The 27,595-nt window shown below is 37.3% G+C and overlaps 1 protein-coding gene across 1 annotated transcript in view; it reads left to right on the top strand.

The window, feature by feature from the left end:
- Nucleotides 1–3,312: 3,312 nt before the first annotated feature.
- The window catches only part of KCMF1 (potassium channel modulatory factor 1), a 51,616-nt gene continuing 27,333 nt past the window's right edge, over nucleotides 3,313–27,595 (top strand). Inside the window, exon 1 of the mRNA XM_075204569.1 lies at nucleotides 3,313–3,414. Within this exon, the coding sequence (XP_075060670.1) occupies nucleotides 3,399–3,414 (16 nt within the window). The 5' untranslated portion in view covers nucleotides 3,313–3,398. The remainder of the gene's footprint in view (nucleotides 3,415–27,595) is intronic.

The raw sequence follows: 27,595 nt of genomic DNA, 5'->3' as shown, positions 1-27,595 counted from the left end.
AACGATCAAACAAAATTCCCAAAATTAAACTCAAGAAATATTCCCTGTAATTGAGTCTGCGGCTTCTTTACAGGGATACCCATTATCAGGAGACCTGTATGCTATTTATATACGAGCCAGCTTACAGAAAGTCGTCATTCACAGCTTAGAGCGATATGGGAACAAATACAAGGTCATGTAGTTTGTATGTCATTGGCTTCCTGGGTGTCAGACAGGGCATCATATAGAAACTGCATCATTAGCAGTGGAAGAGTTAATAGCTAGCCAAGGAAAATGAAACTGAAAATGGGCATTTTAACATAATGCCTTCTTTTATTTCAAGATCATATTCACATCAGGATCCTTTATATGTGGCATAGTCATTTGCATGTCTCAAGGATTTCAGAAGGACCTCGCCACAGTTAGCCAATCATAATTGACTCTGATGAACCTTAACTGCTCAGCCAATTACAAGCTGTTTCCCACCCGCAAGGCAAAATAGTGGGAAAAGCATTCCCAATGTGCTGAGCGGTGAAGGTTTATCAGGGTCAACATTTGTTAATGAATATGGGTCTAGGTCTGCTCTATTGTAACAGACAAGATACTGCAAAATATGTACAATACATATGTGGAATATCAAGTCACAAAAGAATGTACAGAAGGAAAAAAAAATCTTTTCAGTTAATGTCACCTGTTGCTAATGTAGTCATTAATGGCAAAACATTAAAAAATAAAAAAGCTCTATTTTTTTCTCTCCATAAAATACATTTTTACAGTTGCTTCTGATTACAAACACATGTGCTATCATGCATACACAGCTGTCATCTCTAGTAATCGTCACTTGCACCCTACCTGTAGCCGGTGCAAGTGATACGACTAAAGATCTAGTACCTTAAGAGAGCCCAAAGCTTGAACTGGATGCTGCTGCGAGTGCTTGATTTTGGCACGCGCTTACTGTGTAATGTATAAGTTTGTACGCTCATTCCCCTCCCTGTTCTGCCCCCGAAATCATAGGATGTAGTGAGGGTCCTTTGCACTCAAAGATGAACTGGACTTTGTTCCATTCACTCTGGGCATGTGCAGAGCTTTTTTCACGCAAAATACAGCATGTATGAGCATTTATGTTCCGCTCCTTGATAATCCAGGGCCTCTATGCTTAAATTCACCTATCTGTCTGGTGTGTGCATACAGAAGTGCATGCACCGATTTTGTGTTTTGAAACGCAACTGTATATAAATGTTGAGCAACCATTGTACGGTAAAAACAGCATTTGGCTTGCATTTTTCTGCATTCATAAATTACCCCTAGGGCTATTACACACTAATGCTTAAACTATGCATCTGACATGTTTTTAAAACAAGCGCAAACCATGCAAATGCATGTACAACTAAAACCCATTACATTGTAAATATCCTTACCCATGTGCATTCATACTTGCATTTGTGTGTGGTACCATTTTTGGGCATCACTTTCTCCATTTCAAAGCATGTCGCTGCACTGGAAAAAGCCCATTGATCTGCATTTCTCCAATTCATTGATGTGCCACAGAGTACCTCCGGAATGTACTCTACAGCAATGTAATATCAGAGTTTTCTTTGCACCTCATAGAGGAAACATCTGTGATGTTTGGGTATCACAGTACCCAGAACTGAGCGCAGGTGGACACGGCAGGAAATTGAATTTCTCTCTATAGGTCTATTGATTGTTATTGCCCATCATTTCAATGTGGTTGAGCGATATATGTAAAATCTCTATTGTAATGAATGGGCTATAGAACTGAATGGTCCAATGACATTCAAAAATAAATGGAAATAGATATCTGATATAGAGGCACTCTATAAGGTCCACACAAGTTTAATAAAAACTATCAAAGCTTATTATTGTTCATTAAAATATACCAATCGACATTATCATATGTGTTAAAATATAATGTATTAGAAAGTGACAGAGAATATAAAATGTGAATATTGAAAAAAGATCAAAATTAAAACCTTTAAGGTTCCTAACAAGTCACATAACTAGTATTTTTGTCTCCACATAAATTTTCAATTAATATCTAGTGATGTATAATCAAAGCAGGAAGTCCCCTGGACTTCCCCTCACCACCAGCCAATCCTATGGCAGTTTGCATGGGAAACCACCTGAGATTAGATAAGTGGCTATTGACACTTTCAGTCAACTGATTTTTCTCTTATTTTGCAGTGGGACTCCAAGCTGTTTATGTCATTTCTTATAGATTTTTATTTCAAAAAGTTTTTCCCATTGAATAATAGATAAATTCCGTTTATATTACAAATACGGAACACTTCCAAACAAAAAATCACTTTGGATTACAAGAAGATAGATCATCTTGGGATAGAAGAATGTTTTTTTGTTAGTAAATTGGTAAAATAGGGTTTAGGGTGTTTTTCTTTAAATACAAGTTTATTGGTTTTATTGATGATATTTCACATTTCCCTGGTGCCCAGAGCCCACAGGTGTCGGGAAGAGTCCCTAATCTTTTTAGTAGTCTTTGGTAGGGGGAGCAATGCTGTTTTTTTAAAAAAAATAGAGGATTCAGTCCTGCACTGATCAGTTTGGGCTGGTTTCTCTATGACAGGACTCCATGCTGGTGATGTCCCAGTTAATAAAGTGAACCGGCCTAGGTGTCTAGGGCTGGGGATGATTGAGGGGACATATTGCCCCTTTTTTCTGGTTGCATTCTAAAATGCATGTGAACACATCCAGCACATATCAACCAGGCATGTGATCAGCATAGCCAAAGCATGTTCAGTGCATAACATTTATACACATATTTTTGACTCAAACACAACATCAGTGAGCAGCCAGCCTTTTCTGTGACTATTTTATTTTTGTTCCAGCTTATGTGGGGTGTGCCCACTAAGAATGCACGTTGGGCAACAGCACATATATGAACATTGCCTTAAAGTAATGTGTTCTAGGATTAACATATATCTGAAGCTATTGGTTTTCCTATCTACAAACCAAAAAAGTAAATTACCTGAGCTATGTTTATCTACTTTAACCTAGGTATATTATAAATTATATCAACAGGTTCATAGAATATTCTTCTTTCCTTTTACGATAAATATAAGGTCAATATTGGTGTTGAAGCCTCTATATATTTATTATATATATGTCAGGGTAAGCTAGATTAGAAATTCCCAGTCACCATGTTTTGCGCATGATGTGTGCATTATACATAACATCTGCTCTATATGTATACCTGTGTGAGTGTCTATGTTAGCTGAGTGAGTGTGTCGCCCCGTGCAGTGAGTCTTGTTACCCCCCAGTCTGTCAGTTGGTGTCAGGCAGAGGAGGAAGAGGAGGAGGGTGTGGAGGAAGCACACACACTCTGCTCTCTCACTAGGAGGAGGAGTCGGAGAAGCAGCTGCAGCGGCGGCGGCCTGAGCGATAGGATGTCCCGACATGAAGGTGAGAGCCGAGGGAGGACACAGGCGGGGATCCGGTGCCCGTGTCCCTCAGCTCGGTGTATACAGGTGTCCTCACACACAGCCCCAGCACCTGTGCACATACACGTTGTATACACAGTGCTGTGCTTCCAGGCCCCGGGCCTCCTCCCTCTGGTGCAGCCGGCTCCTGTCCCCATGTCCTATTGGCCTTGTAGTCGCGACATGTCGCCTTGTTCTATTCCTCCTTATCCACAGTTGTCACCCGCTCATGTGCTCACTCTGTCCCCGCTCTACCCCCGGGATTCCCCTGGTTACCCTCACTGCCAGGCCGAGGCTTGAGGCCCGGCTCCGGGAGAGTGTCCGCCCCTGTCCCACTCTACACACGTGTGTACTATGTGCTCCCCTACATTGGTGGATGTGTAGACATACATGTACCCCCTCAGGTGGCTGTGCAGTGGGGGTGACTGGTCGGTGCGGACAGGAGGGAGAGGCCCTGGAGGAGGGATTGCACTGTCATCCGAGGGAGGAGGGGAGCCATGTACACACCGGCACAGGAGCTTTTCACTTCACTATTACATGTGTGTGGCAATGCCTTGTGTTCAGCATTCACATATATTGGTGCATTTATGTTGGGGAGTTTTATTAGGACTATACCAATGTGTCAGTATTTAGGCAGGCTGCACTGATGCTGTATACTGTGGAGAGCTGTGTATGTGCTTTGCATTATGGAGGTGACACATAGATTTATTGACGTGTCTGTTTATGTATTGGATTTAAGAATGGCTATTACAATAGTGCTTGCTCCATCACAAATCTGCCAAGGAAAGGCTCAAGGACCTCAATAAGGATAGATTGGACCAGAGGAGCGAGAGGGGGATATATGATACAAGCTTTTAAAGATCACAGGCGTTAACAAGGTACAGGGGTATATCATTTCAGAGAGGAAGATAAGTATTAAAACAAGATGATATGCACTAAAACTGGATGTAGCATGCATAGGAGAAATTTGAGAAACATTTACTTTACTGAAAGGCTAGTAGAAAGGTGCAATAGCCTTTCAACAGGGTTGGCATGGGGCTTTTAATCTGGCATAGACATGAAGCTATCCTCTATTTGAAGAAAACTAAGGATCAAATAAGCAGACTAGATGGATCATGTGGCTCTAGGCAGCCAAATTATAGTTCTGTTTTCTTGTATTGCATACAAATAGGCAGTTTCTGTATTCATAAACAGGAGAGATGGCACACGAGTAAATTAAGAGAAATAAAATCTAATTTAGAAAAAGTATGAAGTTTTTGGGTCCATGGTGAGATGACCACTCAAGTGTATTTGTGGTATAATTTCTCATTTTACTGTGTAGAATACTTGAATAATGCATTAATTGGCAGGTCTAAGCCCTCCACACTGCAATGTGTTGTTTTAAAGAATACTTCTGGCTTGTCATATTACTCTGCAGTAATTTATCTGTTGTAACAAACACCAACTGGTTAAATAATCAGGTAATTAACAATGTCACCTTGTTTGTAACTTGAATATTTATTGGTTTGAGTAAATAGAAATTTTGTTATCAAACAAATCGAATGTTAAAAATATAGTTGGTATTTTTTTTTTTTTTTTTTTTAGACTGCTAAATTTATTCACACCTATGAGCATATGTATGCTATTCTCATAAGCTGATTACCTGGTTGTTCTGTAAACAGTGGGATGTTTAGAATCCTTGCGTTATCATCAGAGAGTTCTGAATTTATGACATAAATGAAATGTATGACATTCAATATGACATGGAAATTGTAAACTTTTAACTTTCCACCAAGTAAAAACAGGTTTTCTTTTGTGTTGTGATCCGTTTAACACTTTCAAGTTGTTTTATCTTTAATTTCTTTTCACATTGCACTTGTTGCCTTCACACAGTGGAGGCAGCCATTTTATGGACTGAACCAATATACTTTAAAATATAGGCCATCAATTCAGTAGGATCCAGTGTCTCATGGGTATTAATAGGAAAATTGCTAATGAAATGATAGACTGCCTTTTTTAGGTGACAGGTGTTTTTTTTTTTTTTTTTTTTTTTAAGTTCCTTTGATATCCCTAAGATGATGAGATGCTTTAGCTCAGAGCTGTTGTGTGAGTCTCAGGAGTCAGTCATTCAGGGAGCCTAAAAATGTCTTGCGTGTGGCACACCTTTTATTTACTTAACATTGAAATGTAAGTAATATATTCTACAAGAATAAAGTGGTATGTCAAGAAGTAATCTGAAATAGTCCCGAGACTTTGTATTTGTTTTTTTTTAAGTGTCATGTAAATCATGCTTGCATATACATGATTAATCATCTGATTATGTTGGGTTTGTCAAACTACTTGTTTCCATTAGGTGAAACTGTGGAAAACACCTTTGTGTATAATTTTTCATGTACTTTCTATTGGGCATGTTGACTGTGAGTGAAGTGCTGCTTGTTGTGCTTTCCTGTCCCAGGGCTTGCTGCTTTCTGTTGTTCTGAACTGATTTATTGGAGAGTACCTGAATTATTCTCATCATATAAATGTATAACAATGAGAATAATTACACAAATTCTGGATGCTGGTACCGAGTGTGATAGCGTTAATACAGTAGTTTATTCAAACATGCATGTGTTTCTTAATACTATGACTGTGGAAGTCCAGCTCGCATCTACCAATATGGTATTCTAGGAAAAGATTATTGCATTTTTTAGGTTTGTCTTTCAGTTGTTTGACAGTTGAATTCTATGGGGAGAATTTAATTCCTCTCGAAGTACCGCCACGTAATAACCCGGCTTTCTGCTCGCAGCTCAGGGTGCACTATTACCGTAATAACGGTAATAGTGCACAGGCCGCGTTACTTTTTCAAGTAACATGGCCAATTGAATTCCCCCCAGTGAGATTGGAATCAGAAGGGTGCAGTTTTTAAATGATCTATGGTACATTGGTTAGGAGAAGGTATACATTAAACAGCAAGCACTATAGCAGGTTGGGAATAAGTAAAGCACTCCTTCTTTATAACGTACGCTTAAAAGACAGGCCAGAATTGCCATTATTGTGATGCAGGCATTATGACAACATTGACATGTAATAGAATTAATAAATTGTAATAAACAATTTTTGTCAGAGAATACCCATGGTAATAAGAGAGAACGGCGTTGTCAATGAAGTTGTATAAAGACAAAGCACTTTACGTTTTAAGTCCTGTTCACACATATGTACTGGAAAAATGGATAACTATGAAAACTAACAGTGCTTTAGATTCGTTAATGCACTCTTCATGCATTGCTCTCATCAATACACATGAGAAAATTAATGTGCTGCATTATAAAATTTAGAATACAAGTCTAGAGAAGGCACCTTTGACTAATTTTTAATGTTTAAAAAGCTTCAAAAAGCAGAAAAGTTTAAACCAACCCTTTCTTGAGTGTAAACTATTACATTTTACTTCTTAAATGTGATGCTAGATGTTTGGTTTGACTTGCCGTTGCTTACACTATTTTTGCTACTCCTAATCATGGAAATGGTAACAGCATATAGCAGAGTGACATAAGTGTTATATTTTGGGTATGTTTGGTATATTGGGTTTGTTTTAGTTACTTAGGAGTATGTGTGATTTTACACAACGAAAGTTATATACAGTCAATCCCCCATTTAACATCCCCTGGTATTACACTTTTCCCACGGTTCCTTCAATCCCTAATGTATTTGAATAGGTCCAGTTCGCTGCATTAACACCACCTTTTCCCACACTTTATATCACACAGTTTTCAAAGATGCAGTATTTTGAGCTTAAGACATATAGTAGTTACCTTGTGTGGGTTACAGTAGTTCATTTTTAGTAATGCAAAGTTCCAAACAACGGTGCATACAGTATACTGGAATAATGTTTGCTCATATCCCCCCTGCCCCCTCCCCAAATTAACCTTAATTTTTGCTGCACAGGTGTTGGTCTTTTTCCATGGAAGCTCCACCTTGTTTAGGCAGTTTAAATGCTGCAGCACACTCTCCAACAAACTGATCAAATGTTGTGAATTGTAAACTTCCTTTTTGATTTCACTTTATATTTGGGGTCGTCGTTTTTAGACTTTGTCATTGTAATCTTTTTAGATTTTTATACTAATTTTTTGTGGTTCTTGACTTATTATTTTTTTTGTTTTAAAAAAAGTTGTTCTCCCCATCCTGTTGTTTTTGCAGAACTGCATATGTTCTGTGTGTTGCTCTTTCTTTTGTACCTCATGGCCTGCTTTGGTGCTGGGCCTAGTTAAAAGCCTCCTGTATTGTGCTGAGTGAAGCATGAATCACAGCTCTTAGTCCAACCCTGTCTCACATGCTTCTAAACATTTCCTGCTTTCTCCTTCCTCCTCTGTGTTAAGAGTTTCTTAACTCAGTAACTCCACATTGCACTTTGCTGTTCACCTATTTTATTGGCATCTCAAAAGAAGCTTGTTGCTGTAATTGATCTCCTAGACGTGGACCTATAATTATCCCGAAATCAGCATACTTTCAAGCATGCTAATATGCTAGTTCCAATTCAACTGCAATATATAGTCTAACTGATATTTGCTCTACTGTCTATGGAATTCCCTTCCCGACAACCACAAGGTCTTGGAACAAGAATGACTATTTGACATTTTAATACAGGGATTGAAAAGTGTGCAAAAAAAAATGTAAAGGCTAAAAATGACCTTAAAATAAGTTTCATTTAAAAGATTTTGTATCTACTAAGCAGCAAATAAATTACCTATTCATAGGAGATTTGAGGGTATATTTACTAAACTGCTGGTTTGAAAAAGTAGAGATATTGCCTACAGCAAACAATCAGATTTCTAGCATGTACTAAATAAATGCTAGCTAGAATCTGTGTAGTTGCTATAGGCAACATCTCCACTTTTTCAAACCGCAGTTTAGTAAATATACCCCCACGACTCTATCTAAAACCTTTTACTATATCTACATTTTATAAGCCTACTAGATCCTTGGTGGCTGCTCCATTCTGGGGTTTTTCCGTTTTTTACAGCCCATTGGAAACCAGCTAAGGAGGCAATTGCAGATTGCCACTTGTGATTTGTCCTCCCACTATAGTCTCCACCTTCACTGGCATTTTAAGGAATTTGACGGTTCTCTATTACAGAACACAACTTTTGTAACTATGGCTAGTGTAATCCTTAAGCACTTATTTTATTTAATTGCATTGTTCACCTGTTTTTCCATAATTGAAGCAACATACCTAAAGAATGCTAAATAATAATTGAAAATTACCCCTAAATTTCTGTACAGGGCTACAGGCAGCCTTCCTGAAGTGGTTTTCACAGTATCTGTGTATATGACATGATCGCCAAACAGCAGTATTCATTCACTTTTTTTCACAGCTACTTTAGTAGTTATAAATGGCTTCCCTTGGATTATTTGTGGACTCCGTCCCTGTTATATCATTCACCTAGTAACCAGGAGAAGCCATTTACAGTCGGGATACAGTGCTTGTTTGGTTTTTTTGTCCGCTTTACTACTTGTTCTGTTGTCGAGATTGTAGTGTTATCATATTCAGTTGTACAGTTAGTAATCAGATGTTTTATGTTTATTTTATATTAATATTGATAGCAGCTTAATTAATACTCATTGATGGCAGTTCATGTAATTGTCAAAATTTAATTTAAGATGTGATACCGTATCTTTACTGCTCACGCTGAATCCATACCGATTCATCAGTACAGTGTAACTTACTGTAAGTTTATACATTTTGGAAGTTGGAAAAATAGGTATTCTATCTTCAGATAACGTTATTGGTTTCTACTTGCCCTTTTTGTATCTTTTACATTGCTGTAGCATTCAGACTTCCTTTCTGTACTGTTCAGGCCTATTCTACTTTTATCATAGGAGAGAGGTGCTTATTTACATTGCCTTAGGATGCAGCAGGGCTCTGTTGAACTCTCTGCTTTTAATATAGTTACCGTATTTTTCGCTCCATAAGACGCACCTGACCATAAGACGCACCTAGTATTCTGAACCAAATAGTGTAATAAAATATTTAATAAATATATATTGACAGTGGGTATTGGCACAAAAAAGGATGATAATAAAGCTTTCGTATGATTACACACACATAGCAATATAAAAGCTGGTGGTTCACATGAATGTGAATAGGTCTCTCAAATGGCAGTTGGAGCTCAAATCAGAAAGTCTCAATATGTCCACACTTGCTTGGGATAAAACCTCAAAAGGAAAGGGAAAGAGAAATGGGGGGGGGGGGTGGCAGTCAGCGGATTTGCAATATGAAAAAAACTATAAACTAAATCGGATGGAGAGGATGCAATAATCAAAAATGCAACACGAATGAAAATGATACTAGAATAGTAACAGAGTGGGGGATAATGAAAATGTCCCATAAATGACTGGAAATAGGGAAAGGTAATAATCTAAAATTTAATGGCTGAACAAAATGGCCATACAGACCAGAGATACACAAATAAAAACATAAAAACACATACAAAAGCACTCAGAAAATAATACCGTGTTCCGGATGTAAATGTCAAACATGGACTCACGCTAAATATGATTGTAGATGCGTGAGAATGCAGCCTGGCAAAAGAAGACCAGGATCGAGTGTCCTCCAGAACGGGCGGGATGATCGCAGCATTCAAGCTCGTCTAAGCGGAGATCTGCGGATACCCTGCGTTCCACAGTGGAACGCAAATCTCTCCACTTCCGGTCTAAGGGTGCCGGATTGAATCAAAATAGTGTTTCAACGGAGAGTTTCTGCAGTATTCACTCCATAAGACGCACACACTTTTTCCCCCACTTTTTTGGGGGGGAAAAGTGCGTCTTATGGAGCGAAAAATACGGTATATTCAAATAGTAGCTTTGTGTCATATTCAACTCTGCATAATAATATATGACTAAAAGATATATTTACATGACTACACTTTTACTTTTGAGCGGAGTTTTCCTTTAATGTCATTGCGTCTGCTTTACACAGAGAACGTATAGAGCTTTATGCTGTGCTTTTAATGATAATCCTCAAGACATTTTATGTTTCGACCAAAAAGAGATGTCTTACATGACATTTCAATTTTATCTGCTTTCTCAACTTTTGAACAATTACTGGTAACGGTATATTTTTACCTTTTAATAGCTGCAAATAATGGGTTTGAGTTGCTATTGCATCACTGCTTATGATTTTGTGGCCACTGACATTGCTGTTAAAACACACTTATGCTTCATTTTTTTATGTGAAAGTTTTTAGATTTTTGAAAGTATATGTATTTTTGGTGGTATGGCAGGGGCTAGAACCACCTTGAATGTTGTATTAGCTTCCTGTCTTAATATGTACTTGTTAAACTGTCCCTCCTAATTGTCACATGACAACTGATTTTAATAGTGTTCTCAACCAGAGATGTAATCGTTACCTGAAACAGCTTTTTTTCGCCCATGGCAGCAGAATGCAAATCCTGCTTAAATTTGTCAATGTCTAGACCATGTTGTACTTGTGTGACATGTTCATGTTCATGTCTTAGGCTGCAGTAACATTTTATGCTATGATATTGTGAGTAAAAGTGGTTGAAATGAGGGAAGGCATAGATGGACGAGTGCAGTTTGTATGTGCATGGAGTGGTCAATGAACATAGGCTATTATGATGCTAAGTAAATACTTAAATCAGGAGCAGCAATTTTTTTATTTAAAATCAGTCACAATAAAAATAAAGAGGGTTGATGTGCACATTAGCATATGTGGCCATACAGAATACAAATGTAGCAGATCATACTTGGCCAACCTATAACTTTGACCAGTTACATATTAAACAGGAAAAAGTTTATTCCACCCTCCATATGCCACCTGAAAACATAAAATAAGTGGCAGAGTTGGAAAAATATTGTAGATTCCAGGAGCCAACGGGATCTTATAAGAACCCTGGGAAAAATGTAAAACCATTGATAAATAGAAAAAGCGCTCAAAAGTTAGGTGACTTTTATAATGCCCGTCTTCTGGATTGCTTCAGCCCTGAAAAGATCCATGCCCAGGTTATTGTATTCTGTGTCCATATCTATATTGTACAAATACTGTGCTACCACACTGTATTTCCACATCACATGCAGCCATATGCCCGCGCAGTACGTACAGTTATACATTCTCACCTTTATCCTCCTACAGCTCCTTGGAATTGGTGCTTTGGGCTGTATTAAGGAGAGAAGTCCATAAGCGTAACGCTAGGGACAAGATCTTAAAATCAATTTACATGAAGGAATTGTCCAAGATCCTTCCTAATGGGTTTCCAAGAACATTTTGAAAATTGTTTTTAAGTGAAAAAAGGTATTGTTGGTCATGTAAAAGTATTTTTGTTTTTTTAAATAATTGTATTAGAATAGTTTTCCAATACTCTTCCCGTGATATGCTGCCTTTTACTTGTGTTGCTTAGTTTATACTGCTTTTTGTTCACCTTTATGAAAGGTGCCAATAATTCTGTGGCCCACTGTAAGTATAGAGGTTAACAATGGTCCTAGTTTAAAGAAAAATAATAATAAGTAACACACTTGGCTAGAGCAAATACATTCAGGTGCTATTGTGTCACAAAAAGCTAAAGAAAAGAAGGCCACATGAACTGTTGTCTGAAAACCTTTCACTTCCTTGTATTAGGGATTATGAAAGCTACAAACACTGACATATGACCATGCCTTATTGCAAGAACTATGTGTGTAATATATATTACACACACATATTTTTATATTTATGTGTATGTGTATATATATATATATATATATATATATATATATATATATATATATATATATATATATATGTATATATATATGTGTATGTGTGTGTATTCTTCTAATCCTCATTTTTGTTCATCAGCATTTTTTATTTATGGGTAAGAACTTAGTTTATGTTGAGAGAAGGACCAGTAAAAAGCAAGCACTTGTTTTGAACCTGCATGGATCAAAAGACATCCAATTAATTTGCAACCCAATATATAAATCTCTTAAGTACTCTGACGCCAACCGCAGTAAACTCTAAAATGGCCTATCGCCTTTGGACAGGTAATTTGGTAAAATTAGATCAAATCAAATGCATATTGCAAACCTGATAAACCGGAGGATGTTGGGAATAGTCACTATGCTATTGTCACTTTGTGCAGTCATGGGTTGACTGCCGTCGCTGGGCCCTATTTGCTCCTCATTTTGATCTATCCATTTGTCACTCATGGTGATGAGTAAAATAAAGACAGATGGAATCTTTCAGCACTTAGAGAACGGCCAAATATGGCAATGCATGCAATATGATATATTATAATGACATAAGTGATCACACAAGTATCTAGGATATGCTTACAAGAGGCAAAAAATGCCAATGTTTAAGGATCACTGACCATAAAACACAAGTGATTGAATAAGAACAGGAATTTTGAAGTATTTACAAATACAGAATATATTTAGCATTGGCATACTTTATCAACTGGAGATTAATAACATTGGGTTTCCATCTACAATGCATAGTAAGCAGTTTGTAATCAATAATTCTTGGATATGGACTGCAGTGTCCACACAACCCGTGCTTTTTTGGAACAAAATGATTTGCCTCGATGGGGGAAAACAAATTGACTTTAGTTTTTAAGACCATGGTCATAAATCCAGTAAGTCAATAGCCAGATTGTACAAACGGTGGCCAACGACACTGCATAAAGCTCCTGTAATCTGGTTGCATGATATGGTGTTTTAGCATAAACAGTCATAAATGTATAAAAAAAGTTGTCATATCTTGACAGAGCTCCTTCCATGTTATCCACTTTAATAATCTTCAGTGTGATGAGATTCTAAAACCTTTTCATAACTGTTTTTTTTATTGGTTCTACTTTTACAAGACAATATTTTAGGCTTAGTGATCATTTCAATATTGTCTGCTTTGATAAGCTAATGAATCTTTTAAATAAGTTTGTCATTGTTACTAGTATATCTTTTATTAAAAGGCATCTTGTATTTCAAGTCCTTGAGGCTTCACATTTATTTGCTTTAAATGCACTTTCCATGCGCTAACATTGGATAGCACATAAAAAAAAAAGAGAAAGAAGAATGGTTTCTTATAAGCTCATGCCTATCATTTTATTTTAAAAATCACAACACGGCTTATCCCTCATATGCGCACGCAAACAGTACTTACACTAATAAAAACTCATTGAAAAATTCATCACTAAAACATGTCTAAATTGTGCATTAGTTTTATGTGCTTTTACCCATTTTATCAGTGCATGCTGTACTACTATGTGTGAACTAGCCCTTAAATAAGGCAATATTGAGAATCCAGAGAACACAAAGCTTCATGATGCGAGGAGGTCCCAACCCACAAGTTAATAAGTGCAGTTTATCAAGTTTAAACATACTGCTATTTTGTCATGCAAATTACAAAGAACAGAAACTGAAATCAAAACAACCTATTTGGTTAATTGGATTTTTTTCACCTGGCAATATCTATTATTCTCTATAGAAAGTCCCTTTTTCCTTCCATGTTTCTAATATGCATAAGAGCATTTTCTAAAATACGCATGTATATAGGGAATTCACGGCTGGTTACCATGACAACTAAGAAAAGTACCCTGGCAACCAGAGTATGTCCTCACTTGTACCCTCTGCCCTCTCTTCAAAAGGTCCATGACCGCTTATTCTTTACTGCATTATCTGGGAGCTAGTTATCAGCATCATTACCTCCCCAGCACAGCAGTCTATAACGCTGTGCAACTACAGTGACCAGTCACTCTTTTACATTCACTTGAAACTCTGCAAAAATAGTTTCCCATTTATTTGGCACATTATATCCAACATTGTTTTGTGGAAAACTCAGGTTTTTTTTCTAGTACAATTTGTTCAAAACACATACTGTTACCTGGTTAGTAACACATTTTTCACTTACAAAGAAGTTTTGAAATGATTACATCCTTTTTTTCTTGTACTTGGTGCAACCTCCTCTGGCACAGATAATGCAAAGCCTTGTCATATATGTTGTAGAAAGGTTGGAAAACACGTTAGGATGGATCTTGGACAATTCCTCAATGCAACATTTCATCATCACCATTTATTTATATAGCGCCACTGATTCCGCAGCGCTATACAGAGAACTCACTCACATCAGTTCTAGGTATTTACTCGTGTGCCCTTAGCGCTATGCTTATGGACCTTTCTCATCAATTCAGACCACAGATTTGCTATGTGGTTTAAGTCTAGAGACTGAGATGGCCTTTGCAAAATGTTGATTTTGTTATGTCAACCATTTTTTGGTGCTTTTGAGATATATTTGGGGTCATGCTGGAGGAGACATCCAAGTCACAGTTTTGCCTCTGGTAACCAGTTATCTGCCAGAAAATCATAGCTTTTAGAGTTCATCATACCATTGGTCTTGACAAGGACTCCAGTGCCAGGGACGACAACAAATTAACACAACCTCAAAGATCCAATGCAGTAGTCCATGCATTGTCTTATTTTACCACATACATACGCATGTGCAAAACTTTCAGAAGCTTGTAAATAATCTTTGAATTAAGAAGGGAAATGTTAATGGAGGTATCTCTCCACCAGAAGGTCTCTGTCCTGCAATTTCACTTAGGCCTTTCAGTTCTGAAATTACTGCTCATTTAGAAGGTGGATTTTTGGCTCCCAATCATTTAACATAAAACTAAACCATATTGTCAACTATTTTAAAAATGCTAAAATTGTTTTACAGTGAAGTTGTGTTTTTTTTTTTATAAATAGAATCATCATCATCACCATCATCACCATTTAATTATATAGGGCCACTGATTCCGCAGCACTGTACAGAGAACTCACATCAGTCCCTGCCCCATTGGAGCTTACAGTCTAAATTTCCTAACACACACACACACACACACACACACAGCGAGAGACTAGGGTCAATTTTGATAGCAGCCAATTAACCTTCCAGTATGTTTTTGGAGTGTGGGAGGAAACCAGAGTACCCAGAGGAAACCCACGCGAACACAGGGAGAACATACAAACTCCACACAGATAAGGCCATGGTCGGGAATTGAACTCATGACCCCAGTGCTGTGTTGCCCATAGAATATGAAGTTTATTTACTATTTCGGGACCATTTACATTGGCTTTCTGCTTCCTCCATTTTTAAAGAGTTCCATTAACTCGGAATAGAGGCAGTATAAACATCCTCACCAAGACACATCTTAAGGGCCATGTTTCAGTTGTATTAGATCAAGACCACACGTGTCAGGGGCAGTCTTCAAAGGGGCTGCACAGAGGAAGGAGGGAGAGCACGGTGCACTGCCTCCTTCTCTGGGTATGCTGCGTGACCTCCCTGAACTGTGCAGAGGAGGTCGTGTGATGCAGAAGTTGGCTGCCCATGTTCTTAGTAGATTGGGAGCAGGCTGCCCGCCTGTTGCCCATCACTGCTCTTGAATGATTGTACCAGTTGAATATTGTAAACTTTAGTTAAAAAAACAACCTGTTTTGCATTTGAAAAGAAGAAACATTTGCTTTGCTTTAAGAAGTATTGAGATACGAAAATCATTACTTATACATGTGTGTTTCTTAGTGTAATACTTGATATGACAAAAACACTTTCTTTATAAATATTTCTCTACTCAAATTGGGTTTATTCTTATTTGGAAGTTGCTGAACCTGTCTCCTCCCTCTTATTTACATACAGATGTCATTGATAATTAGGTGATAAAAGTTAGCAGGAAAAAAGGGGGATAAAATAGGGTTATAACTAATAGCTGCATACAATCACCAAGTATGGGGGGATCTCCACATATCTGTGTGTTTTGCTTTTCATGTTGGTTACAAATTCCATCATGGGGGCATATATTCAATTAGCCACGTTACTCGCAAAAGTAATGCAGCGTTGAGTATTTCCGGTATTACGGTAATTCTAAGCTGGATTTCAGCTTGCAGCTCCCTGAGCTGCGAGCTGATAGCCGGCGTTAAAGGTACCGTAATAACGGTAACTACGCACACTATTACCGTAATAACAGTAATAGTGCGCAAGCCACGTTACTTTTAACAGTAACGCGGCCAATTGAATATGCCCCATGGAACACAAGTCAAACAAGGTGTGGCTTTTTCATATAGTAGTCAGAACTTGGGAAAATGCAAATGCTTCTTCTTCCCAATGACAAAAAACATTAAAAATAAAGCATTTCTGGAACAAATGGCATGTGTTAGATAATATATCTTAGAAACATGCCCCCTTCTCATATAGCTTGCAACATATATAGCAATTAAGTGCTGTAAAAAAGAAAAGTGAAATGTTGATTTCAGTGTTCAGTTTAAAATACAGCTGAATTTTGTGGAATAACATTTCGGCTAATTAAAAAAACAAAACTCCCCAGTAAGAATGGAAATTGGCTGCATTGCAGAAACTAAAACTTGGTACACATTACCGTTTTTTTACGCAACTATCGTGCCAATCACACGATTAATGGCTGTTATCGCATTAGAGTGTCTGCTCCAACGATCATGTTTTATCATTCCAAAGCACATCATATCTTTCATTTTATAAACAAACCAAAAATCACTATAAATGATGGAACAATGACGGGCAGGCAAATGCTGAATTGTGTATGCACTCGTGATCAGCAGTGTAGACTGTAGTCACAATCTTTTTAGCAGATGGTTATGGCAGATGAGGAGCACAGATCTGAAAGTAAATCATGTAGGTGTGTACACATGAATTGGCATGCTCATCTGGAATTTCAGTAGTTGGTAAAATCAAAGTTTTCTGTGGTGTGCCCCCAGCTTTAGTGGTAGGGCATAGAACTAAAAGTAATCTCTCAAAGAGCAGGAGGATAAACATTCCTATTGTTTGTTTTTCTGTAATCTTGATACCTAATAAGGATAAACATGCTTTGAATAGAGACAATATTAGTGCAACCATGTTTAAAGCTTTCATATTTTTATTTCCTTGCTTAAAACAGTTTCAGTAGCAATTATTCTTCACTGTCTTTCCAACTGCTGTGAAATTTAACTGAGTCACAGGCTGGATCAGCGCAGGACCTTTTGGTCATTTGAAGGATTATTAGTTTTGTTCTCTTTACAGTTTTAAACTGCATACATTTAGTTATAGTAGTGTAATTCTTTTTGTTTCACCACAGTCTACATTGCATGAATGAGATTATAGTCCATTGCAAGCATTATAGATGCTATCCTATTTTTTTGTAATCATTTTGTGTTTGTGCATCTCCGGAAGTGCAACAAAGCTGTGTGACTAATCATAAGATTTTAAGAACACGTGTTGGTGACATCATTTGCATAAAATAAAAATGTCAGAATTTAACATATGTTTTGATTTAAGTTATAGTTTTTTTTTTTTTAGACAAATAACTATTGGATCTGTTTGATTGCTATGTATGGGCAGTTTTGCAACCCTAATCTATACAACTTTTGTCTCACAAATGAGAAGTATCCTCGTCCACATTTGTTGGCATTGTTGCCTTGTATTGCTGAGGCATTGGGTTGGATTTAAACCAGGGTGTCTGTGCTCCTGTTTTTCTTCCCACAGTGTAAAATATACTGGTAGGCTAATTGACTTCTTACCTAGTTTGTGTTCCTGTGGTAGGGATCTAGATTAATCTCTACAGTACCTGGCACTGTTCTAGATGAATAATCAATGATGATAGGGAGTGAGGTTAGGTAGACTTTGCAAATGAAAAGTTATAGGACAGTGTTTATGCCAAAAGAGCAGTGGGTTTGGGTAAGAAGGTGAATGCTGCAAATAAACCCAAAAGTGAAAAATAAAATAATTAAAAGTTCTGTAATTAGGGAAATTGAGTGAGAAGAATACATCATATATAATACAGATTAAAGTGGATCTGTGGGGACAAGGACAGTGGCAGGTGGGAAGGTTGACTGGAGCGGTACACCTGTCAAACCGTAATGCAGGTGTCATAAGGCGAGCTTAGGGAGGACTGAAACCTCCTGTGAAGCAGATGGGCAAAAGCTTGTCTCGAGAGATGACTTTCAATAGATTGCAGCGAGGGAAGTGGTGGAATAGCAACATAAAAGGCTATAGACTAGGTTTATCCCAGCCAAGCCATTTGGTGAGGTATCATTTTTGCTGACATGCAATTAAGCGCTCAAGTAGTGGGATTAAAAAATGTCATTGCAGGAGGAGAAGTGTTCTTCAATTTTGAAATGCGTGCATATGATTTTGGACCGAGTAACACTTTAATACTTCTTATATAAAGAACAACAAAAATACATACTACATGCTTGTGTTATAGAATTCCTACACATATCTGGTTTTCTTCTGCTTGTATGTTCTGTTTCAACTACATTTACCACTATACCTGCACTGAGAATAGGGCTTTTAGAGCCCTAGGAGAAATGCATTGACAGTACACTTGGGGGGGTATATTTAATAAACTGCGGGTTTGAAAAAGTGGCAATGTTGCCTATAGCAACCAGTCAGATTCCATTCATTTAGCAGAATGCACTAAATAAATGAAAGCTACAGTCAGGTTGCTATAGGCAACATGTCCACTTTTTCAAACCCGCACATTAGTAAATATACCTCTTGGTCGTTCAGAGAGGACCTTGGACAGACTATGAATACATCTTCATGCCTATCAGACCTTAAGCTGATATAATTGGGTGACTGTTGTAATTTTGCATCACTGAATTCTGTTTTCTGCATGCAAGAAATGTATGAGGATATTGCATTGTGAAATCAATCTGTTCTATAGCTGAGTATCTAAATCCAGCTGCATCTGCTACAGTGTTCTCCCCAGGTCCTATTTCCCGGGTGCTCCACCCAGCTCTTGGAGTCGTATTATAATAGGACAGACTATAATAAGCACTGTGTGTGCACAGCAGCCAGCAGAGTGTGTTAGACCACTGACCACTAGTCTGACCAGTCCAGGCAGTCAGATCCAGCTGCCAGGCATGGGGAAAAAATAATTATAAAAAAAAATGTGTTCAGCAAGTGTGTAACCTCCAACATTAATATTAATAATAATAATAATAATAATATTATTACAAACTATTAGACTTCCCCCATCCGGCTGCTACTTAATGCCACCAGTCTATCAAAATTTTCCCGGGAGAACACTGTGCTACACCCCATTTTAGTTAGTGGCGATCTAGAGTCATGGCGCTCAAAACCTAAAAGTAAGAAAAGGATTTGGAATGGTTTGAGCTCACAATTTAGTTTTATAGCTAGATATAACATATCTTTATAATTGCATAACTGACACTTTATCTGAATATATACCAATTTAGATGAGAGAAAAATACTTTGTCTATGTATCCACCCTTGTCCGTTGTATTTTCAGGTCATGATTTAACATTGACAAGGTCTGGGTGCATTCTAATGAGGCGTATAAAAATATTTTCATTCTGTTAAGTTTAGAAAATCATGTATCAAATCTTCACTAGTAAATGATATATGGAAATTCTCTTCAAAGACTTGTTCATTATTGATTTAAAAATAACTGTCTCCATTAATAGCAGCAGTGATTAGAGTAAAATATAAACACGGGCTACAAAAATATGGTCAGTAAATGTGTAAAAAAGGGTTAGTCCTTTGTAAATTAGAGCAGTGTTTATTTTGCCTCCCCAACAATTTCATCACACTTTTCTTCTATGCATGGCAAGGCAGCAACCCCTGATTTGTAGTTGAAAGCTTTGCTTTTGAAGATGGCACCGGTGGTGCATTTAAGTTTCTGAAATCTGAACCGCAAGGCTAACAAACGCTAGTGACAGTGGTGCTGGGTGTGGTGGCACTAGAACAAATGGTTTGGCTCTTTTTTGTGTTCTATCCTGAGAGCGTGGAACAACTATAGTACTGAAAATGCTCTGGTCTATCTGTGTGTTTGGCATATGTTAGGAAAAATTGACTTCCAAATATTAAAATATTTTTTGTCATTTTAAATATGGCTCGGAGTAATTGACAATTTTCATTTGCGGGGGAAGATATGGTGTCATATCGGTTGAATGTGCTTTAGACATCAGAACTCTTTGGTGAAAAAGAAATACTCCCCAAAAAATTGTAAGTCATAAGTAAAACAGATTTTACTTTAAGTTGTTTTGCCATCAGCAATAATTGGGGTTATATGTGCCTGTTATACATGGTTTGCATCCTGTTATGTAGCTTTAATTTATATATCCTTTATTTCTTTGCCTTATACCATCCCCCGAGTAGGTTCAGTATTATGTTAAATGCATAACCTATTTTAGGTAAAATGCATTATTATGATGTTGAAATGGTGTTTAAATGTTAATAATATGTCAAACAAATTAGACGTTAATTAAGGGGAGTGTATAAAATAATTTCAGGATGCACTGATTTAGTGGTTTATTGATAGACTTTGAATATCCTCTCCTAGCAACCTGCATATTAATGTCTTTGCATGTGTGTCTTATCTTCACCCAACGCCCATGTGCTTTTAAAAGCAACACATTATTTTTTTTCTCTAACTTGCAGGAATAGTTAGAATATTTTTATTGCATATATGTTCACTAAATGATATTCTGGACTTTGTTTAAAGGTGCATGCATGTTTCCATGATAACAAATGTAAGAATAGAAGAATCATTCTCCACTTAACAGAATGTGGCTGCAGGAAGGGATGAGTATTTCTCACACAGGTTTATTAGACAAGGATATCATGTTTGGTTTACACTCTATCAAGATGAAACCCAAACTTTGGATTTACAGTTTACTACTGCAGTTCTAAAGTAGAAAAAGAAATACATGAAGCTAGACATGGCCTTGAGATTTGCTCACGAGGGTTTATTTATTTTTTCCAACTAAAGACACTTTAATTTAAAATAGCCTGTGTGATCCCAAGTTCTCTGACCAAACAGGCATTTTTAAACTTGCATGCATTTGTGTAGAGACCATTTTCACAATGTGCAATATATGCAGTTATATGGGTAGAAATGATCAGTCTTCTAACCAGTGAAGAAGAAAGCTGAATAGCTATGGTAACCAGAATAAAAATGAATGACAATGAATTGCTGCTGTTTTGCGTTTTTGACATACAAACAAGCGGAAAGTTATGTGCCTTCTTATTCAGTCTTTGAAAAATACAGTTAGAAAAGTGTTCTGCAGTGTGCATGAATGGCAGGTCTGCAATACCCAAAGTATTTGTGGACTATAGTTTAACTTTTTTTTACTAGGCCCTCTATTACAGTCACTGAAAGGAGCATGCATTTTTTTTTCTTTTTTATAAAAGAAAAAAAAAAGGAATGTCAAGTCTAGTGTAAGGAAAGGCTCTTGCAAGTTTTGTACATTTATTTTTGGTAAAATGCTTCAAATTGCCAAAAACGTCACCAGTCCCAGAATCCAAGTAATGTATTGTAGATCAAAAGTGCAAAGTGTTCTGGCCTTCTCAACAAATAAAGCTTGCTCTTAATATTTTGTGTTGAAAGCTGCACAGTTGTGTTAATGAAAAGCTGAAATGTCCTAACATAATGGATGTGCCCTATGAAAACAAATTGGCTAAATAATCCTTAACGTGTACCTGGCATTTGGTTACGAACAAAGTAACCTTGATACAGCCAAAGTGGGAGCCCATTTGTGTGTTTTGTATTTCTATTAGAAAGTGAGCCAAAATAAAATATCATTTTAAAGGAGAAGTCGTCTTTTGGGCACATCTACACCATCTTCCCTGCCCTTTGCCATGTACAAAATAGTTAATCTGTGACACCCCCCACTGCCATTACAAAAAAAAAGCCAGCGGGTGGTTGCACTGTGAGCTTGCAGTGTTTGGAGAGGCTCTCCCCTATTGCTCAAGGTAAGTGCTTCTTAACCCTTTTATTTAGAGGACCTACTTGTCGTACTTCCCTCATGTATATTTGACTGAAGTAATGATTTCACTTTTTTTTGCATTTTGCGTTGTCCTATCCCCTGAAGTATTTATTGTGCAAATGGTAGGGGTCCTGGAGGAGGAATTCATTAACATTTTATAAAACAGATCTAAGAAATCATGTCCAAAAGATTTTGGCTATACTGTAGCTTTAGCACACTCTGCATGCAGGTTGGAGGAAAAACTGCATGTCTGAGGCATAATTTCAAGGGGGGTGTGCAAACAAACCATTTGGCAAAAAGTAACTTTATTTAAATATGACTATTCAAAGTGCATTTTTATTTTGGGGTATAGTGCCCCCTTAAAATGTATGCTAATACTGTACCTCATAACTGTGGTATACTATAACATATATTTTAATTTCTGGTATTTCATATACACCTATAGTAACTTGTTTGAGGTGAAGTCCTGGGAAAGTGTTCTCGTGTTTATGTAAATAGTTGTGTAGTTTTATAAGTATACTGTACTTTGCAGCTTTGCTTGAACCATGTGATGTCATAAAGAGTAATACCTCACAAGAGATTTCTGTCATTGGTCAATTTTCATGATGGACCACTGTGTTAAAACATAAGTCATGTAATTGAAAAGGAAGGAAATATCACAGCTTACATTTCTCTCTTAAAGAAGTCTATTTTCTGGTATTCTGGTAAGATCTATTTTTATTTGATTTTTAAATAGCTACTTAGTAACAGTGACATAGCGTGGTTGAATGCAATGGGTTCTCTTAGATCAGTCTCTTATGCAGGTCAGATTGATGCAAGTAGACTTCTAACAGGTTGCTATGTTTTAAAGCATATCCATCCTTAATAGTTTTATCAATGAGCGTGCTACTTACAAATCCAGAGCGGTTGCCACCTTGACCATGACTATATAGGAAGCCTAGGATTCAGGGTAGCAATTGTAGATCATTTTTACACTGCTGCCTATTTTTGTTTAGTCTCTCTTGTTGATCACCAGTGATTACAATGTCTGTTTCTTTAATTCTCTCATTATTCTATCAATACTGGTCTAGAACTCTTCTTGTCTCAACCACTGAATATTGCTTCTTGCTCCGACTGTTCCCTCAGTCTGAAACCGTGTACTTTGCTGTCTGTCTTTGACATGACCCGTATTGCCCGTACTCAGTCTCCCTATCTTATCTGCTCTGCATTCACTGGGTAGTCACAGATGACGTGGTACAGGTTGCTATAGCTAAAAAATCCATTAATACTGCTTTCATACTGCCGCCCTGGCAATATCCCGGGTATATGAACCAGAAATATTTCCGGGGGCAGCAGAGGCTCTTACCTGTCAAATTCCCGGTTAGACCCTGTCCATACTGAACACAGGTCTACCTGGTTCTCCATGGCAACACCACAAGAGTTGTTCTGATTGGCTCATCTTGTGATGTGTTTTTTTTTTCTTCCAAATTTTAACATTCTGTCTGATCTGAGTCTTATCGTTCATAGTGCGGGCAACCTGGGTCGAGACTGCAGTATGAAAGGGGTATAAGTTATTCCTTATGGAGTAGTGTTATATCAGTGATGTTTTTTTTTTTTTTTTTAAAAAAAAAAAAATTCAGTCATGGATTTTTACTACAAAAATAATTAACGATTTTCATGAGCGATGTATGAGTGATATTTCAGTTGGTAACTGCTACTCTAATATTTCGAGCATTATTATGATTTTGAGGTTTGATATGTTGAGTGAATTGGTACTTAACAATGGTGAATATGTACCAGTTAATTGTCAGATATATTGATTTGAGTATAGCTGCATTTTCCAGTAGCATATGGGGGAAGGGGATTTTTACAGAAATCTTCACTGATTTTTCCTTGCGCCCCATAGAGGTGTGAAGAAAAATGAACAGCGATTTTACTGTAGCAATGGTAAAAATGCACAGCCGTGATGTACTAAGTCCTCAGTGTTGGACTACGTTGCTGTCTGCAGCAGCAGCCACTGTGTCCACAAATGAACAATTGCTGTGTAACATCTTCCAATAACATTTAATAGAATTTGCAGCTATTTTCAGCTGTGATTTTTACTGACATTATTACTGTGGAAAAATGGCCAGTGTGACACTACCCTTAGGCTAGGTACACACTGAAGAAATTTCTGACCGACGATTCATGCGTACACACACTGACATGATTTACCTTCAGATCTGTGCTCTTCATCTGGTCCTCTAGTTGTTTAGAGAATGGCAGCATAATAGTCAGTCATTCATTCATTCCTGTCGCGTTGATTAAAACCACCTTGTTATAGCTATCCACATGTCCTTACGAATTGCGTTCGCTTCTGTGACTTTGAAACAAAATATTCAGTCTCAGAACAAATGATCAAATTATTTCATATACAGCACTCTCTACCTTCAAGTCACCAAGGCATGTTCATTGCTGGCTTTGGCTGAAAAGACGATGACTAATGAACTCTATGGAGATCGTGAGGTCATACACACTATATGATCGGAAGGTGACTGGCGCAAGATTATTAAACGGTACAACCAACCAAATGAAACAACAATCGGCACTTTAGAATGTGATGTGTGACCAAGCGGTCGTTTATTTGGTGATTGGCCTGATAGCTGGCTGAAAAAGCTCCAGTGTGTACCTAGTCTTAGCCCTGGAATGTTCCTATATTCTATTTATTTTATGTAGCCATCTTGTTGATACAATTTCCCATTTTCATTTGGATTACCTACTATTTTGTTGTTTGCCGCCTTCTTGTAATTAATATAATGCTATGTAATATGTTAGCACTATATAAAATCGGAGTAATTATTATAATAGTTTTACTATCAACAAATCTCCAAGTGCTTGCACTACTGGCCACAAAAGGTAAGATCATGGCTGGTAATTGCAGGTTTAAACACACCCTAAAGAAAAACGTGACCATTGTTTCAAAATGAGTACATGAATGGGACCGTTCAAGTTCAGGTGTTGCTATTATTTTTCTCAGGTAGGCAAGATAAAAGCAAGTGGTTAAATCAGTACTCCTAAAAAAAATTTTTTAGATTGTGGGCTGTATGACAGTATTTGTGGAAAGTGAACAAGGTAATCTGCCCTATTGAGCACAGTTTAAAATTAGGAAAAAAGAGAAGACTTTCTCAGTGTAGCTACTGGTCATAGTAGTATACCATCTGTTACAAGTGCTAACCAGTAATGAATCATGAAAAACTAAACATTTGCTGTAGTTTTCTCCCCTTCATTTCTACATTTTTTTTTTTTTTTAAATTAAATAGGACGATTTACATTAAATTAAATTTCTTTCCTCACGCACACGTATGTTTTGCTTGGTCACAGACTTTTGATACCAGTGCCATAGATTGTAGATGGAAATGTCTGACTGCTCAAGTCAAGAAGGTTGTTATTTTGAGTGTTACTGACCCTTAACTTTTGTCTATTCCTGATGGACTTTTGTAGGATGACACTTGCTGTCTTTATCAACAGCTGCATTGAAGTTTTGTTTCTATTTGTTCAGTTTCCAGAATTTTATGGAGCAAATCACATTTAATGTCATTATCAATGACAATAGCTGGGTATGCCTTTATTTTATTACTGATAATGCAGAAATCTGCACTCTGCATGCTTTCACATATTTCAGCTACAATAGTTAGGAGCCATGCCATAATTCTGTATTGAAAGTATTTTTAATTTTCTGTCTTGAGACAAAATAAAGATTTTCTTGCTTGTAAATTTAACATGATCTTTGGAACTTTAAAAAATGGTATTCTCCTGCACCTGGTTTAGTCTGTCACAGGCAAAGCAAAGGCCCATTTATGGGTTATTTACAATGTTTATTGTGTAGAAAGGGATGGTGTGGTTTAGCGCAATTCGTTGTTCTAACAAACTGCCCATGGTAACATCAATACCACCTTTGCTTGTTTTTGTCTTCTTTCAGAACACATGCACTCCAAAAGATGAGTTTCTTAAGTGAAGTAAATGTATTGAGGTTCCCACCTAAAAATAAAATAAAATAAAAATCGCCTTTGTTTGAATACGTTTTGTGTTGGACAACTCTACACTGTAGTTTTTATTTTACTTTCCAGCAGAAGTTTGTTGTTTATTTAACATATTGAAGTTGTGATCGGTTTGACCGGGATGCTCTTTATTTTTTTTGGAGAAATATTTTTTATTATCCAATGTCATACTTGCCTACTTTCAGGCAGTGCAGTCTGGGTGAGGGGTGTGCCTAGAGGGAGCGGGGCGTGGTCAATGGCTGCTTTTGTGGCATCACATCTCATTACACCTTACGTGCATCGAAGCTGCAAAAACCTTATTCCTCTCTGTAATCCTTGAACAAAGTTAGGGAGTTGTGTCTGCTATCAATTTGTCTAGTCTCCGACATATTTTTTTGGCCTATTCCAGGCCTGGCCATGTCATCAAGGACATCATAACGCAGCCCCAATGATATTGCACACATTATGTGCCATAAGGCTATGACCCTAAGCTGTTGTACCTTGAAGGTTTACACACTTATATTAGATTGACAGCAGAGCTCTTGGAGGAGGTAAACAATGGCTAAACACCAAATGATTTACAGACAGAATTAATAGCGCCACAATTAAAATTAGGTTATATCTTGTATTAAGAATATTTTATACACATCCCTGAATATTTCCATTAGACACAAAGTTAATTTAAGGCCTAAAGGTGGTCTGGGGCAGACAGGTGGGCCCATGTAGTGGCTGCCGCACAGTTCTGGGACCATGGGTTCTGAAGAGGGCGCTATGGGGACAATTCTGTTAGCAGCAAGATGCTATGTATTTTCACACAATGCTTTAACATTGATCTTTGCTATTTTGTTTCCACCTCTATGAGGTGCAAGTAAAAAAAACAAGCGAAGTTTTCATTACTGTAGTTGCCAGCAATGTGTGCATAAACACAGCGTACAGGGCTAATACAACACCTTGCAGCCAATTGAATCGGCCCCTATTCGTGCAGAATTTTTATATTCTCCCAGTGTGTGTGGGCTTCTGCCATGTGCTCTGGTTTTCTTCCATAGTCCAAAAACATACAGGTGAAGTAATTGACCCCCCCTAATGAAATTTACTAGTGTGTTTGTGATACATAATTTAGTCTGTAAGCTCTACTGGCGTCGGGACCAATGCGAATTGTTAAACTCTCTGTAAAGTTACTGTTGATAGCTGTGTTTGTGTGGTATTGTCTTTTATGCATATCGAGTCTCAAGTTTTAAATATACTATATGAAATGAATAGACCAGTACAGTATTTCCCTTTAAAAAGGAAAAAATCAATAATCTCAGTAGTGAATCTTTGTATTTATTGACATAAAATATTGAGACACATGAAATATCCAAACTCTTCTTTTAAGATGCTCTTTTGGGTATATGTTGGTCTTTTGAGCAGTGCACAATGTACACTTTCCCTGATTGTGAAAGA

This window comes from Mixophyes fleayi, chromosome 1 (assembly GCF_038048845.1).
Source record: "Mixophyes fleayi isolate aMixFle1 chromosome 1, aMixFle1.hap1, whole genome shotgun sequence".
In the NCBI taxonomy this organism is placed as follows: Eukaryota; Metazoa; Chordata; class Amphibia; order Anura; family Limnodynastidae; genus Mixophyes; species Mixophyes fleayi.
Note: the sequence above shows the minus strand (reverse complement) of the source record. Positions and strands in the feature narration are given on the sequence as shown.